The following is a 14,027-nucleotide window of genomic DNA, read 5'->3' on the forward strand; positions in this document are numbered from 1 at the left end:
TGAAAATATTAAGGAATGGTTTGGTCATTTTATGCCATCGCTCAAGAATGGCCCAAGTAGCGTGCTTTGTCACTTTGTCAGCCTCTATGTCCAGTTGTCCCTCTCCGCCCGCCCCACGACCGCCAGACCAGCATGTACCAGTCAACGTATGAATGGATGAAATGAATGACTATCCTTATTGCGGTGAAGATAGTGACGCCAAGTGAGACTGTTATAGCGCAGCCAATCAGGTAAACGGGATCCAGGTATAAAGGAAAAAAAAGTGTGCCTACGAAGAGATCTGAACGCACGATAACCAATCAAGCCAACAAGCGCGTTTAAATGTTACATCTTTAGACCGTCCCTGTCTTGACATGGGTTGAAATCTCGTCTTGGCCACGCTTTCTCTGCACGTGGCACCTGTTTTTATGACAGGCTGCTAAGCCGTGGTATAAGCTTAGTTGTTATCTTGGCGTTATTTCATGTCGTTGTCATTAACACCATTTCCTCAGCACTTCCCCCGCCACACTCACTTTTATCCCAATATGATGTCTGCGCTACGCACAGATTTGACAATCTGTTCTGCAGGCATCACCCCAAAGTGTACATTCACCGCAAGGTGGTAGCACTTTCCTTCAAATAACCAAAGCAACAATTGGTATAAATGGTATAAATCATAGAAATTGAACGTTACAATATTTGAGCCATGAAAAAAACTGAAAGAATTAGTATAAACATTTTCTTTTATTTATTTCCAATTCTGACGGTCTTTACATTTGATAAAAGCAAATTTTTCAAAATATGTGCTGCAGTAGATATTATATCGTTATTTTCGTTTCACTCCCCTTCCTACTCAATCCTCGACCCTCATAATATCGATTGATTTACCACGTAACTTGTGACACGTGGCATACTCTAGAAAAGACAACTCGTTCAGCCTGCGCGCTGTTTCCTTACACTTATCGCCCCTGACGCAGGCAAGATGGACACGAAAGAAGCAGAGATCCTTTTATACTTTCGCGAAAATGTTGCCGATTTAAAAATCCTTGGAAAACCATGGGGACTTACTGACGATGACATCAACACTTGTATTGAGAATGCTATGGCAGCAGACATAGGACAGATCACCCCGAAAAGCACTTCCATTCGCGTCAAGTTTGTTGGTCGCAGGTTATGGATGATGATGAGATCATACATCTTTGAAATTTGCTGCTGGCATTTGCATGCCAGCTCATCATGGTCGTTTACAATCGTATTGAAGAACGAGAAAAGTTAGAACGCCTGGCTCAATTAACTCTCCGACTGTCTGTACTATGTGTTTTTTATAGCTCTTGTCGCTCTTCCTGCTCATGGACTCGTCCCCGATGTGTACACACCGGTATCCTGTTTAAAGGGAAATGCTACTAATGGCAATCTTTTCGAATTAAAGCAGGTTACTTATTAGTTTTACATTTGCACTGATTTTAAAATGATACCGGCTTTAAAGATTGTATTTATGTTAAAAACTGCAGGCTTGTGTGTTGGTGAGCGACGGAGACTTTGAAAAATTGGAATAAGAACATGAAAAATACCCACAAACAAGATCGTTTAGGCTTTGTAAAAGTGGGAGTAGGAGTAGTATTGTTAAATATTTTTTTAGACTTAGTTGCAGACTCAACTCCTTGAAAGTAGTCAGGATATCAATAGGAGATTTTCGTGATTTCTTATTGATGGATCAGGTGCTATTATTTGGAAGGTTGCTGTGGTTTGGGACAAATCTTTAGTTGACTGGTCAAATGACCAGAAGATGTGTACTTGTACAGCATGTAAAATGTCAGTCCATATTTGAAGAGATTTACAGTGGTTACTCAAAGGCTGCACTCTGTTCGTTGTTTTTACATGGAGCACTGTTGTTTCAGTATAGTTTCGTTTTACACAAATAATGAAAAAAAAAAATATGTTTAACTATAACTGATTTGAAATGTTCTAATTAGAAAATAGTATGGTGGACAAGAAACTGAGGTTCTTTGCATAACTCTGCAATAAAACCTGATTGTGGTGGTTCATCCCCTCACTACCGTTCATTTTTGCTTTGGTTAACATCTCTCCCAGACCATCTGGAATCCTGGTGTAATCATTGACACATCTTTATATTTTGAATTTTACATCAGTGCAGTCTGTAAGTCCATCTTCCTAAAGCTTCACAGATAAAACTCAGTAATGCCATTTGTACTGTCTTCCAAAAAAAGGCAGACCATGCTATAATCCTCCTCTCTGAGCTTCACTGGCTGCATTAATAAACAAGGTCCCCACCACAGCATGCTATCATTGTACTCACAGCCTTACCCCAGCATACTTAGCTACTGGTGCCTCACCATTTAAGTTGGTCTGTTAGGTCTTCTTGTGTTGTCCTCCCATCTGTGACATGCTTCAGACGTAAGAAATTCGGCAGGCACTCTTTTACATCGCAGGCCCCACAGTTTTGCATTCCCAAGCCCTTTTTCGTCAAACTGTATCTACATTCAAAGCCTTCGAATCTGGCCTTACAATTCATCTATTAAAACTATTTTGCATAATTAAGCGAACTGTTCTGCTTACTCTTCTGTTCGTCATCCATGTACTTTTGCATGTTTTTTCATGGTGTCTTTTCTTTGCTGATGCTTATGTTTCTTGTTTGGTTGACTGTTCATTTGTAGTCTTTTGTGCATAGAGCATTAAGCTTACATCTACACAGGGAAATGTGTTTTACAAATTCAATTATCTCAAAAATAGATGGGGGCTGTTAACTTAAATATTCTCTTTTACATGACATTGTTGGTATTTTTATAAGTAAAAATGATTATGAAGCTGTTGCCAACAGATAATAGAACCTGAAAATGAATCTTTCTTGTATATGAAGACTAGATGGTCCTTGGAAGCTTACAGTGATGCATTGCATAAACTGGTTTTTGTTTTGTTTACCTCCGAAATTGCATTCCAAGATTTTGGTCATATTGTTTTTATGTTTTATGCTAGCATCATCATTTTGATCATTCTTGCTTCTTCAGGCAAACTGAAAGACAGTTAAAATGACAACTATGGAAAGTTTAATATTCATGATCTACAGCTTATTAAAAATAACAGAGAAATAAAGTCGCTTATCTGTTGTCAGTCTCAAGTCTCATTATCAGCGATGCCAGTTATATGTCGTTTCATTTGTGTAGAAAAAGGGTGAAATAGTTAGTCTGGAGAATCTGCAGAGCATTTTGTCATCAAACCTCATAAGCAAGAAACCTATTCCTGGTGTGGAATCAAACCTTGAATGGCCTTCACAGGTGGCACACCTCACTGATGAAAGGTTGTCAGCAGCTTTGGCACAAAACTCCTTTTTTCATCTCAAATGGTATGACAAAGTCGGAGAACAAATGCTAATGTTATGTACTTGAAAACTATCAACAGTCTTAAGTAATAATCGCAGGCATCTTAAATATTTAATCAATTAAATCCTTCTGTACATAAGTACATGCATAATACTGCTTCAGCTAAAAGTAGTATATCTCAGGGAAGAAATACTAGAAACATTTGTAGTAAAAATGCTATGGCAATGATGGATAAAGCTATGATTGTGGAATCTCTTTGATGAATTTTAAAATGACCATGAAGTAATTCACACTTGTTTGCAGTCGGCAAAGTACAAGAATTAAATCTGTCATAGTACTGCTGACAGAGAACTGTGGTCTAGTTTGTAATTTTAAACTATATTGCCGGATGCTTTGTGTTATCCTACATTTGTTTAAACTAAACAGGGTGTCAAAACATCCATCTACAAGTCAACTTATGAGAAAACTATTCCCAAAGCCAAAAATCTTTGGACCAGATGTTGAAATATCTTTGAAAAAATATGTATTCCTTGAGGGACCAAAATCCAGAGTGAATCCATTAGTAAGTTAAAAATTTATTACTTCTTAAACAAGTATGAAAATGCTAGAGCATCTTCTTGTGGTACAAACAAGTATTTTTCCTGTAACATTTCTTAATTTGTGTACATTTTTTATTTTCTGCTTCTTCAACAATTTAAATCTTTACTTCAGTGAATACTATAAAATAATCTGTTGATTTCCATAATTTTGCTGAACTGCAAGAAGTTTAAAGGAATGTTTTGCTGTCACGTCAGAATGCCTTCTTTGAGATGCCCTTCAGTTGGTATGTGCAAGGATGGGGATCCAGGAAGGCTGTGCTGACCCCTCTTAAAAGGTGCCTTGAAACCTGCCAGAAACTTGAGGTCATTTTGCACAAAGGAGATGTGTGTAAGTTTATAAATCAACTAGGAGGACTGCACATCATAAATCTTTGATAAAATCTTAAGGACTAGGGATAATAATATTTGACTATTTAATATTTGCTCAAATGAAATTAATGGAAAACCTCTGTATCAATGACGATCATGCATGCATCGTGCAGTTTCTATTGTTTATTCACCAGTTTAGTGTATTGCAGTGACCATAATGCTCCTTGAAACTTCTGCAAACTTGAAATTAAGCTCCATGTTGTTGGAAGATCAGAATTCTTGTGTCACAAAATTGAGAAGTAATATTGCTATTCTTAGGAATTTCAAAATGATCTATCTATTTAGACCTTCATTTTTTTCTTCAAGTCATAAAACTTTTAAAATGCAAGTAGCAACTTGCATATTTTTTCATACTCTGTCAGTGCTGTCTTAGTTTAATGCAGAATACATGTTTTTCAGTGACATTCAACAATAACTTCTATGAAGTTGAAATGCATCCAGAAGGAGACGATATCAGCATCAGTTTTCTGGGCTATTTTTTGCCAAAATAACAAGAAGAATAGTCTTATTGACCTTTTTATCCTGGCATTTGAATTTTTCATTGTTCTAAAATGCAGACCTAATTTATTCTTCTTCAAAGCTATAATGATTTTATGAGCATAAACATTCAACTTCTATCACAGTGATTTATCAGGAAGCATATATTTTAATGATGTGTACTAAAGGTTTGCAGGAAAAGTAAACCAACAGTGCATTGTAACAAATGTCTTCTTATACATCAAGTTTCTGTTATGCAGTTGAAGTGATTTAGCAAAAAGATCATAATTTTAGCAGGTATGGCATAATTTATAGTCAAACAAAATGTAATGGTCTTAATGTAAATGTCTACCAATTGAATGTTGTTTTTATGATCAATTTTATGTATGTTTTTGAAATTAAGCTGCTATCAATATCTTGATATTGTACATTAAGTGCCTGTTAGAATTTTTTTAAACTTAGGAATCCTACCCTAAAAGTTGGTTCATCATTAAAACATTATTGAACATAATTGTATTTCTGGTTAATTTATTCATTAATAACTTTCAACTACTTTTCAATGGAGAACTTTATTTACTTATCAAATATTCCACACAATGGCAAGGTTGCAGCATCTATGCTGATGGCATTCACTTTCTCAACATGAGTAGCTACACTACTAGGGCACCAGCTTCCATGATTATTATTATGTATGTTTTTATTTTTTTTCTCTAATGTGTTTTGGGTAAACCACTACATAAAATCAACTTTATGATTATTTATATCAAGATATCTAAAAGCATTTTAATCAATCAGCAATACAACAAGCCGATATGTTTTATCAATTAAATGTATAGAAATATGCTCAATAATAATTTCAGATACAGAGAATATGTTTTAGCCAAGTGGCATATTGTTTTTCCAAATTGAATTTTTGTTGTGACAGACCTATTCCATTTGTACCTATAGTGGGATTTTACAAGACGTGGAAGTTGCTGTTTTGTTGCTGATGCAACCATTCTAATAGCTGTTCACAAATTCTAGTCTATTAGAAGCAGCGCTACACATAACCGTATAGTGCCCAGAAGATGGCTTAAATTGAAACTACTGACAAACTATGAATTTACCACAGTATCATTAAATCATTGAGTCACGAAGTACTGAAAAAATAGACATTTTGAAAGTTCTGAAAATGTATTTCACAAATTTAGATAACATGTGTGCGTGCACTGCACACGTCACAGTGATGCAAACTTATAACGTAGTACAGATCATAAAACTTAGTGATGAACCAAGAATAACGCTATTGTAATCATGCAGAGTGTACCAAACGGAAGAATAGACAACGAAAGATTTTTTAATTTTGATTTATTTATTTCGACTGCATCTATAAAAACAATAAAGTTACGCACATTATATTAACAAAATACACTTTTTTTCAAAGCACCGAAGGAAACAAAACTGCCGACGACTGTTCAGGTTATTCCAGTTTTCACATCGTAACCCACCTACCGAGTTCGTAACCAAGTTTTTTTTTTTAATTTTAAACTTACGAAGACTCGATTTTGAAATTTAAAAGTGTTTTATAATTCTCAGAGAACACTCTTTTTCAAGTTGCATAGATCTCATCTACCTGGATATGAAATTTTAAAAAAAAAATCGTTGGTCCATGCTTTCAAATTTAATATTGATAGCACTGTTGCCAACACATGGCATGCAAAGTCAAATTCATCATGTTGCCAATTCGCTGATTAACATTGACGAGACTACCACACCTTTAATCGTGATTTGATCTTTTATGCGACTATAACTTTCCCCTAACTCGATAACTGTATTCGGAAGTGAGATCGCACAATCCAGAAAGAATAAATGTTCCTCAAAAATAACCAGTTCTCAAATGTGCAGATTACAATGAAAACCTCAAAGCTAACCGTTTAGAGACACGTCTGTGAGTATGGTGTTCATTAAAATCTGTGTAGTTGAAATGTTCGCTTAAAAAAGAAAAGTTATTTCTTATAAGTTAAAATTATTTTTATACGCCCTGATACGTACTTGATGCGTCCCAGTAACAAGTGAAAGTGTTATCTTGTGAAGCAGCGAATACAAACAGTTCGTATACAATATTGTCATCGACTCGTATTTTAGTTTCAGTTAATTGCCAAGTTGTCTTCATGGTTTGACAAGGACGGAGTAGTTAAATATTTTGTCGCTTTGCTTGATAAGCAGCCTTTTTGTTATACAAAACAAAGCAGCCACTCTACAAGTAAGGTTGCTTTTTATAAATATACTTAAATTTTTTATATTTGTTTTGGAATACTTGGTGGAGCATAGTCTCCCAATGATAGAAAAGTGCCTCGGAAAATAATACGATTAAATAGCAAAATTGAAATTTAGTGGCTTCATATATAAATTTTTGAACGCAAGAGTGTATGACACCATCCCATCAATGATGATTCAGATTAACTTGGACTGAATCAGTTAACTTACAATAAAGCATTCAAGACAACAATGCATTGTCAGTATGAAAACTGTAGGGGCTTTTTCCTGAACAGAAAATGGAGACAGTGGCCACATCATTAACAGCAGCTATACGGACGCTCGCCCCTCATCAAGAATACCTCCTACAAGGCAGCATCTTGGACAGTCATTTAGAGGTTTTACTTCACAGACTACGAGGCCTGTGTGATAACGCTGATGCCACTCCAGAAACTTTCCATGATCATGAGATGGTCTATCAGCTGAGTATGCATTTGAAACCAAAAAGCTCGCATGCTTTCCGTTGCATTTGGAATAATATTAATATGGTCTAGCAAGTCATTGTTATTTTTCTTGAGAATATTTCAACTTTTTTTAAAGTAACAGCTAGGCTTGTTTAGAAAAGATTAACTGAGAGACAAGAAAGCTGTATAGTGGGTGCACAGATGCTTAGAAAAAATGAAATAAATCTTGTAAAAAAACTCATAAAATATTTGGTCTTGAATAAAGCAGTAGAGATCATCCATACAAATAAAATATTTACGTGTGAAGAGCATTACAGTGGGACCTCGATAAGTCGAACTCAAAGGACCGAAAAAAATTCGACTTACGGAGTTTTTGAGTTAGGGAAAATGGCATAATAGGCGCTAACAATTAATTTGATATAGGGCGGTTTTCGACTTAGGGAAGGTCGACTTATCGAGGTCCGACTGTATTTGTCAGTCTATAAGGCTGTATAAGGTAGTTTTAAGTCATGGTGAAATCACAAATGGGCCAAAATAAAGTGTATAGAAAAGTGGAAGGTAGATATTCAGGTGACTGAATAGTTCAATGCTTTTGTTTAGAAGATGTCCAATAACACAAAACTGAGACAGAATGAGAAATGGACATTTAAACATCCCGCTTTTTTTTAATCTTTAGAAAATAATCTCTCAACACAACAAAGCCAATATATTCTGTTCAGAGTGCGGCAGTCCATTGAGTGTCCAGATGCACCTTGGTAAGTATCACTGCAAGTGTCATATTACAAAACTTAAATCTATATAAGTAAAGGTTCTAAACTTGCATTAAAGGGATTAGCTTTGCTGTTTTCATGTAACCTATTTTTTTCAAAGCATATGAAATGATTAAAAAGAAATGATTAAAATATAATACTAATATATTAGATTTTAAACATGACAAATATTTGGATTTTCTTATGACGATGGATTAGATGCAGCAGGGATTATTTATCAAAATTGAAGTGTTACTTTATGGTTTGATTTGTAAAATAGAAGTTTTGGGGTTAAGAACCACTTTGATTTAACTAATTTATTATGTCGACAGCCACATCAGGTACCTTGGTCAAGCAGAGGTGGGGGACAAGAATCGCCATACATTAGTTAGAGCATGCTATGATGTTGCTTGCTCAAGCAATGTTAGAGACTTCCTCAATGAGCTGGGATTCAAGTAAGATTACTAAAATTAAGAACTGTACTAGCTGTATTACCTGTTTACAGCTTGGCATTTTCATTGTTAGTCATTTTGTTTTCTTCTTTTATCTGTGGTGTTCCATCTTAAGTGTCATCTTCTCTGTTTTAAATGAATAGTTTAAAATTTAACACTAAGTTCACATTTAGCTGATATGGAGATTTGTTTTTAGTCTCAAACATCATACCATTGATGGTGGAGTAGATTTAAAGTAATAGTAATCTCTGTTGCATGTTAAGTATAACACTATATCATGGGCATGGTCCAGAAAAATAAGAATCTTTGTAAAATTTTTACCTATTCTTATATAAATTAATACGTAGTAGGCACAAACATGTTTTTTTCTGTCCTTTCCAGACTAGACCATGAATATGTTGCCAGAGGTTACTTCTTTCACAAAGGCAGAATGAAAGTTACCATTTCAAAGATATACAGAGTAAGTCCTTTGAAATATTATGTTTAGAAGGTGCCTCATGCGGCCCGCTCATTTTAACCGGACACAAGGTGATATCACCCTGACGCCGCCACAGGCTTATGATTTCATTCATTCTAACCGAATCTTATGCTTTGGTATATTGCTGCATAATTTCATTTTTAACGTCAGCATGATTCTTGCAAAACCGCCATGTTCTGGCCTGGGAGATTTTATATTATATTGACGGGGGCCCTTGGGTGAGAAAAGGTTGGGCACCCCTGTCTTACTGTCTCTGAAAGGGTAGATAATTAGAAATAAACATGTTCATTACAGACATAGATATTCCTGTTTTTCTATGATTGGTAATGCATGACTGCTCCAAAGTATGTCCATATTATCTGATGACCATACGCTTTCTATCCCTGTAACCAGAACAACGACGCATTGTTGCCGGATTTTTAGTTACTATGCTGCAAAACAGTGGAACTCTTTTCCTTTCCATATCTGCTATCTATCACCATTGAATCTATTTGCACTGAAAACACATCTATTTATGAGCTTTACTCGCTACACCAATCAGTTACAGTCAGTTGACTAGTCCACCTGCTCATCTTCCTGCATATTTATGACACTCCATCCATATTGTTTGTTCCCTGATTCCTCTTTGTGTCTTCTTTATTTGTAGTTCATTGCTGTCTGTATAGTTGTTTCTTCTTCCATCCTTCATATTCTGTCCATGTCCCTACTTGCCTTATGTGCTGAAAACATGCTTCTTTGTGAGCATGATTATGTGCAGCATCTGATGTACATCCTGGTCTCTCTTAGTCTTTGGACTTTCCAGCACAAGATCACTTTTATCTCTTAGTTTACTAATAGTAATGTATTAATTGAATTATTAATTATACAATAGCATGTATCTTATAATAAATAAGTGAAAAGAATTGTGATGTTCTGTAGTTTTTATCTCATTTACCTTTTCAGTTATTACAACCTGGGAAACCAGATACTCCAGAGCCTATGACACAGTCTCACTTGGTTGAGCTGAGTGTGGTAGCACCATTAGGCCAGGATTCAATTGGGGATGATATGAGAAACTTTGCTGAACAGCTGAAACCGTATCCTTGTGAATATTTAAATAGTAATTCTCAGTACTTTTTATATACATTTTAATGGACATTGAAGGCACATTACTATAAGAGTGAATTAAAATTAGATGATTGGATTCCAAATATTCTTGCTCCGTTCTTCTACTTACATTTGAGAAGCATTCTTTTAAGAAGAGGCTAAAAGCTTAGTTGCATTTTGAAAAGTGTTTTTCTTGCGCCTTAATAAGAAGAAATAGAGTGGAAAAGTAAGTGGATAGATTCTGGGTCCTAAAGTTTTATTTTCAATATTTCACACTATCTTGAAAGGGTCATTGTTTCAATGCTGAAAAATTTTCTTCAAGTTTTCTTGATTTCCCCCATCCCCATTTATTTAGGTCTTACTTTGAAGCAAGTTCCTTTACTCTCTCAAGGCTTGTTGTATTGGAAAAATTTGACCACAGACGACTTCAGTAAAAACATCACAGCAGCAGTTGTTTCTTCCTCAGAGATGCTGTGGAAAAGCGTAATAGCTCTACATAATGTGTCCAAGCAGAGTGTGCTTGTGGATGCAGATATTATGCATAAGGAAACAAAAAACCAAGCATCCAAAGATTATAAAAGACTTGTGCTGTAATGTCTTCATCATAAAGACAGCATTCATGGAAGTTTTTAGTTTTGAACAGTGGAACTAAACATATAGATCACGGACCTGATGTAGGGTAATGCAGAAATGGAACTTTTGCTGCTTCCCTACATTCAAAAAGCAGGCCACAATTAAGTGATATGACTCATAAATGTGTTTGGTCTTTTTGTTTAAAAATTTTCTACAGCAGTAATTTGAAAAGGGATTGAATAGGGAATCTGCTTCCCATATTCTCTTTGATCTTTTTACTCTGGAGTACACATCCGCTGTTTAGAGTTTCATCCAAAATTAACATATTAACCGAAATAAATTCATCCATTTTTATCAGACTTCCATAAAGTGTGGGTGTGCCATTTGAAAGAATGACTTACATTTATTATTATAATAACAAGCATTTCTGCAGTGCATTTCCCAGCTGGCAGCAAGCTAATGGGTTTCCACATAGCATTATGTAGATTAGTTTTTTTGCAGTTTTGCGGTAGGTAAGCTCGGTGTGTTGCACAGAAATTAAGTACAGCAGGGTATTACAAGGAGCAACATTTTGTATCACTCGTATTCAAGGGGATGGTGAAGAAAGGTCTGAACAGTTAATTTGAAGGGCAACACAGTTTAGAACAGCACAATTCTGGCATCGAGAAAGTGAACCTGACGGTAGAAATATGTATGAAAAAAGATGCAGGGCGACGTACGTTATTGAAGCTTTGTAAAAAGAACCAATTTATTGAAAGTACATGTAACAAAATTTGATACAGAAAAATTACACGCTGAGTATTATTTGTGGCAGAGGATCGTTTAGACGCCAGCTGTGTTACGACCCGAATGTGCGCGAAAAAAGTTTGGTTGCGTACGAATAACGCATATAAGAAACGTGAAGTAAAAGAGGTTCGTTGGAAGAAAGCGAGGATCATTAAGGAAGAAAAGAGCAAGTCGCAAGTTATAGCACCGCCAGCCGCAGCTATTCGGGACCTCAACTAAAAGTCTGGTTGAGGATTATCACCGTAGGCGAGAGGTTTGCTTTGAGTTTGCCCCGCATGGCGGAAGCTGCAGCTTAACTTACGGCTACGCGTGAGCGTTATCTTTACAAAGTGCATGTGGTAGCCTGGTTACATTTATTCCGTAGAACTTCGGGCACACATACTGTAACCTTATACGATGACTGCAGCGAGTAGGCGCTGTGCAAAATTGCCGTTGCAGAAGCGACCGCAAAACCAATGACGCTCAATAAGTTTGAAGAGTTAAGCAGCTTCAAGTACTTGGGAACCACCCTATCCATGGATGGCAGCTCCTCATCGGATATCCGCATCAGAGGATCGCAACAGCAACAACGGGGATGGCTAAGCTGGGCATGATGTGGCATAGCCGTTCGTGACTGCAGTCGCACGTGTGATTTGTGTGATACCAAGAAGACTTTGCCGAAAAATTAGTTATAGAATTGACAGTAGATGATTAAGCATAGGTATCGGGTATGATATTCCATTGAAAAGAGGAACTTAACAGAGGAACTTTCCCTAGCACCAGCCGAACTCAAAGGCTTTACATAGGCGCACGAGCGCACACTATTTTTTTTAGGGTATAAAGCATCAGATGCAAGTTCATAGACGCGCGCGCGCGCACACACACGTGCATCACTGGAGGGTTGAGGAAAACGAAGTACTTGGGGAAAAAACCATCGACTTTCAGACCTATAAACATTTTCAGATTCTTTCATCGGTTTAAATTAGGCCCGGGCTTGTGAAGTTACGTTACTAAATTTGAAGCTCCGCCCAATTTCAGTGTGGCACATTGGTTGCATGGGGCGTCAACTGCTGGCCATACCCTATATCAAATGTCTTCTCGTTTCTACGATCGTCAGGGGATTCAAAAGTAGCATATTGAGTATGTATTGTCACATGCATTATTGAATCACACAAACTTATTTAATCATTTATATTTACTATCGTTTTATGATGTGATTCCAGTCGGGACTCTTCATATAGTTAATCCTGCGGAATATATGGTATGTCACACTTTTATTGATTTATGTATAAATTCCTTTATTTTGTAACGCCGCTTATGTATACATATCTTTCAAAAACCATGCAGTCGATCGCTCGACCGCACATTATGATTACTATTCACTATCCTCTGCACGTCTTCGTGAAAAATAATTCATTGCTTTAAAAAATATGTACATGAATTTATCATACGAGACATTCTAAGAATCTTGTGGAAATTTTCCAAATTTCAAATGTTTGATGGATATTATTGCATGCAGAATAAACTACAAATGGTTAAATGCGTGGAGCCTAGATTTGTTTTTCACCAGGTAGAGTTCAAGGTTGCACAAAGCTCGTCCCTGACTACTACATGTACTTCTATTTGTCAAGGACAGTACGTGTCAGTAAACAGATCTCTCGTCAAGGGTAGTAAAGAACACCGAATGTTTGTGAAAGACAGTGTGTTTGTGTGATATATATACATGTATAGCAAAAGCGTGCATGTTTATCCTTGTTTTACATGTGTGCACATACTTTACTACATTATACAGGTATATATACATATATATACATGAAGAGGCTGGAAGAAGAAAAGAATGACTGGATGACGGAATGATCGAATTTGTTTCCCTTGTTGCTGCTGCTATTGGTTTTTTTTTTTAAGCTGTCGTTAACCAACCAGTGGGTGTATGTGAATAATTATTTATAAAGAAAGGAATGTGTGTGAACATGTACGGAAACATTTTTAATATCTCATTAGAGATGACTGAATAAAAAATCTTGAAATACGTCTGGGGGCACCCGGCCGGTATATAGTTGTTAAAACGCTCGATCGATCGTTTGTCAGCACTGCAGTGAGAAACTTAAGGTTCAGATCTCATCTTGAGAACGCTCTCTGTGACACATGTCCGCAGAACTGGGCGTCGGGGGTTTTCACCGGGAAGTCCCGTTTCCTCCCCTCTTCCTCTTCAGTGCGAAATCACCTCAAGGTTGAAGCACTTTCCTGCTAAATAAAGCAGCCAACCACGCGAACACGTCAGCCTCAGCACCGGGTGGTGTCAGCGAGGTTTTAACACGAAAATGTAGATTTTCAGCGTCCAAAGTGAGAATAACCATGCAAAAACAACCCGATAATGAGATGTTTCAGTGGAAAGTACTACGATAGAAAACGAAGGAGAAAAACGAAACTTCACACATGGGGAGATTACTCTGTTGACTTAGT

The 14,027-nt window shown here is 36.5% G+C and overlaps 1 protein-coding gene and 1 long non-coding RNA gene across 5 annotated transcripts; both read left to right on the forward strand.

Moving 5' to 3' along the window:
- The first annotated feature begins 1,210 nt into the window (after positions 1 to 1,210).
- On the forward strand, positions 1,211 to 5,273 carry LOC112560370. 2 transcript variants are annotated; one of them, XR_003098512.1, is made up of 5 exons: positions 1,211 to 1,221; positions 3,162 to 3,340; positions 3,744 to 3,879; positions 4,112 to 4,244; positions 4,685 to 5,273. It is a non-coding gene; the product is annotated as an uncharacterized LOC112560370 (long non-coding RNA). The 2 variants fall into 2 exon arrangements; XR_003098511.1 differs by lacking the exon at positions 1,211 to 1,221 and having other exon boundaries at positions 2,031 to 3,340.
- An 860-nt stretch (positions 5,274 to 6,133) lies between these two features.
- LOC112559349 (mediator of RNA polymerase II transcription subunit 18-like) lies at positions 6,134 to 11,162 on the forward strand. Of its 3 annotated transcripts, XM_025230513.1 has the most exons (8): positions 6,134 to 6,220; positions 6,647 to 6,689; positions 7,294 to 7,483; positions 8,138 to 8,216; positions 8,543 to 8,665; positions 9,044 to 9,122; positions 10,083 to 10,216; positions 10,618 to 11,162. In XM_025230513.1, the coding sequence occupies exons 3-8, from the start codon at positions 7,297 to 7,299 to the stop codon at positions 10,658 to 10,660; spliced, it is 645 nt and encodes a 214-aa protein (XP_025086298.1). In that variant the 5' UTR covers positions 6,134 to 6,220; positions 6,647 to 6,689; positions 7,294 to 7,296; the 3' UTR covers positions 10,661 to 11,162. The 3 variants fall into 3 exon arrangements, with proteins under 3 accessions (XP_025086298.1, XP_025086297.1, XP_025086296.1); XM_025230512.1 differs by lacking the exons at positions 6,134 to 6,220; positions 6,647 to 6,689 and adding an exon at positions 6,696 to 6,850; XM_025230511.1 differs by lacking the exons at positions 6,134 to 6,220; positions 6,647 to 6,689 and adding an exon at positions 6,865 to 7,004.
- Positions 11,163 to 14,027: the final 2,865 nt, after the last annotated feature.

This window comes from Pomacea canaliculata, linkage group LG3, assembly GCF_003073045.1.
Source record: "Pomacea canaliculata isolate SZHN2017 linkage group LG3, ASM307304v1, whole genome shotgun sequence".
In the NCBI taxonomy this organism is placed as follows: domain Eukaryota; kingdom Metazoa; phylum Mollusca; class Gastropoda; order Architaenioglossa; family Ampullariidae; genus Pomacea; species Pomacea canaliculata.

Bases quoted from the DNA above. Each gene is read 5' to 3' on its own strand.
- LOC112559349 (XM_025230513.1), top strand. From the start codon at position 7,297: ATGGAGACAGTGGCCACATCATTAACAGCAGCTATACGGACGCTCGCC. The intron at 7,484-8,137 runs GTATGCATTTGA...TTTAATCTTTAG, and splicing joins TGAGATGGTCTATCAGCTGA to AAAATAATCTCTCAACACAA. The intron at 9,123-10,082 runs GTAAGTCCTTTG...TTACCTTTTCAG, and splicing joins CCATTTCAAAGATATACAGA to TTATTACAACCTGGGAAACC.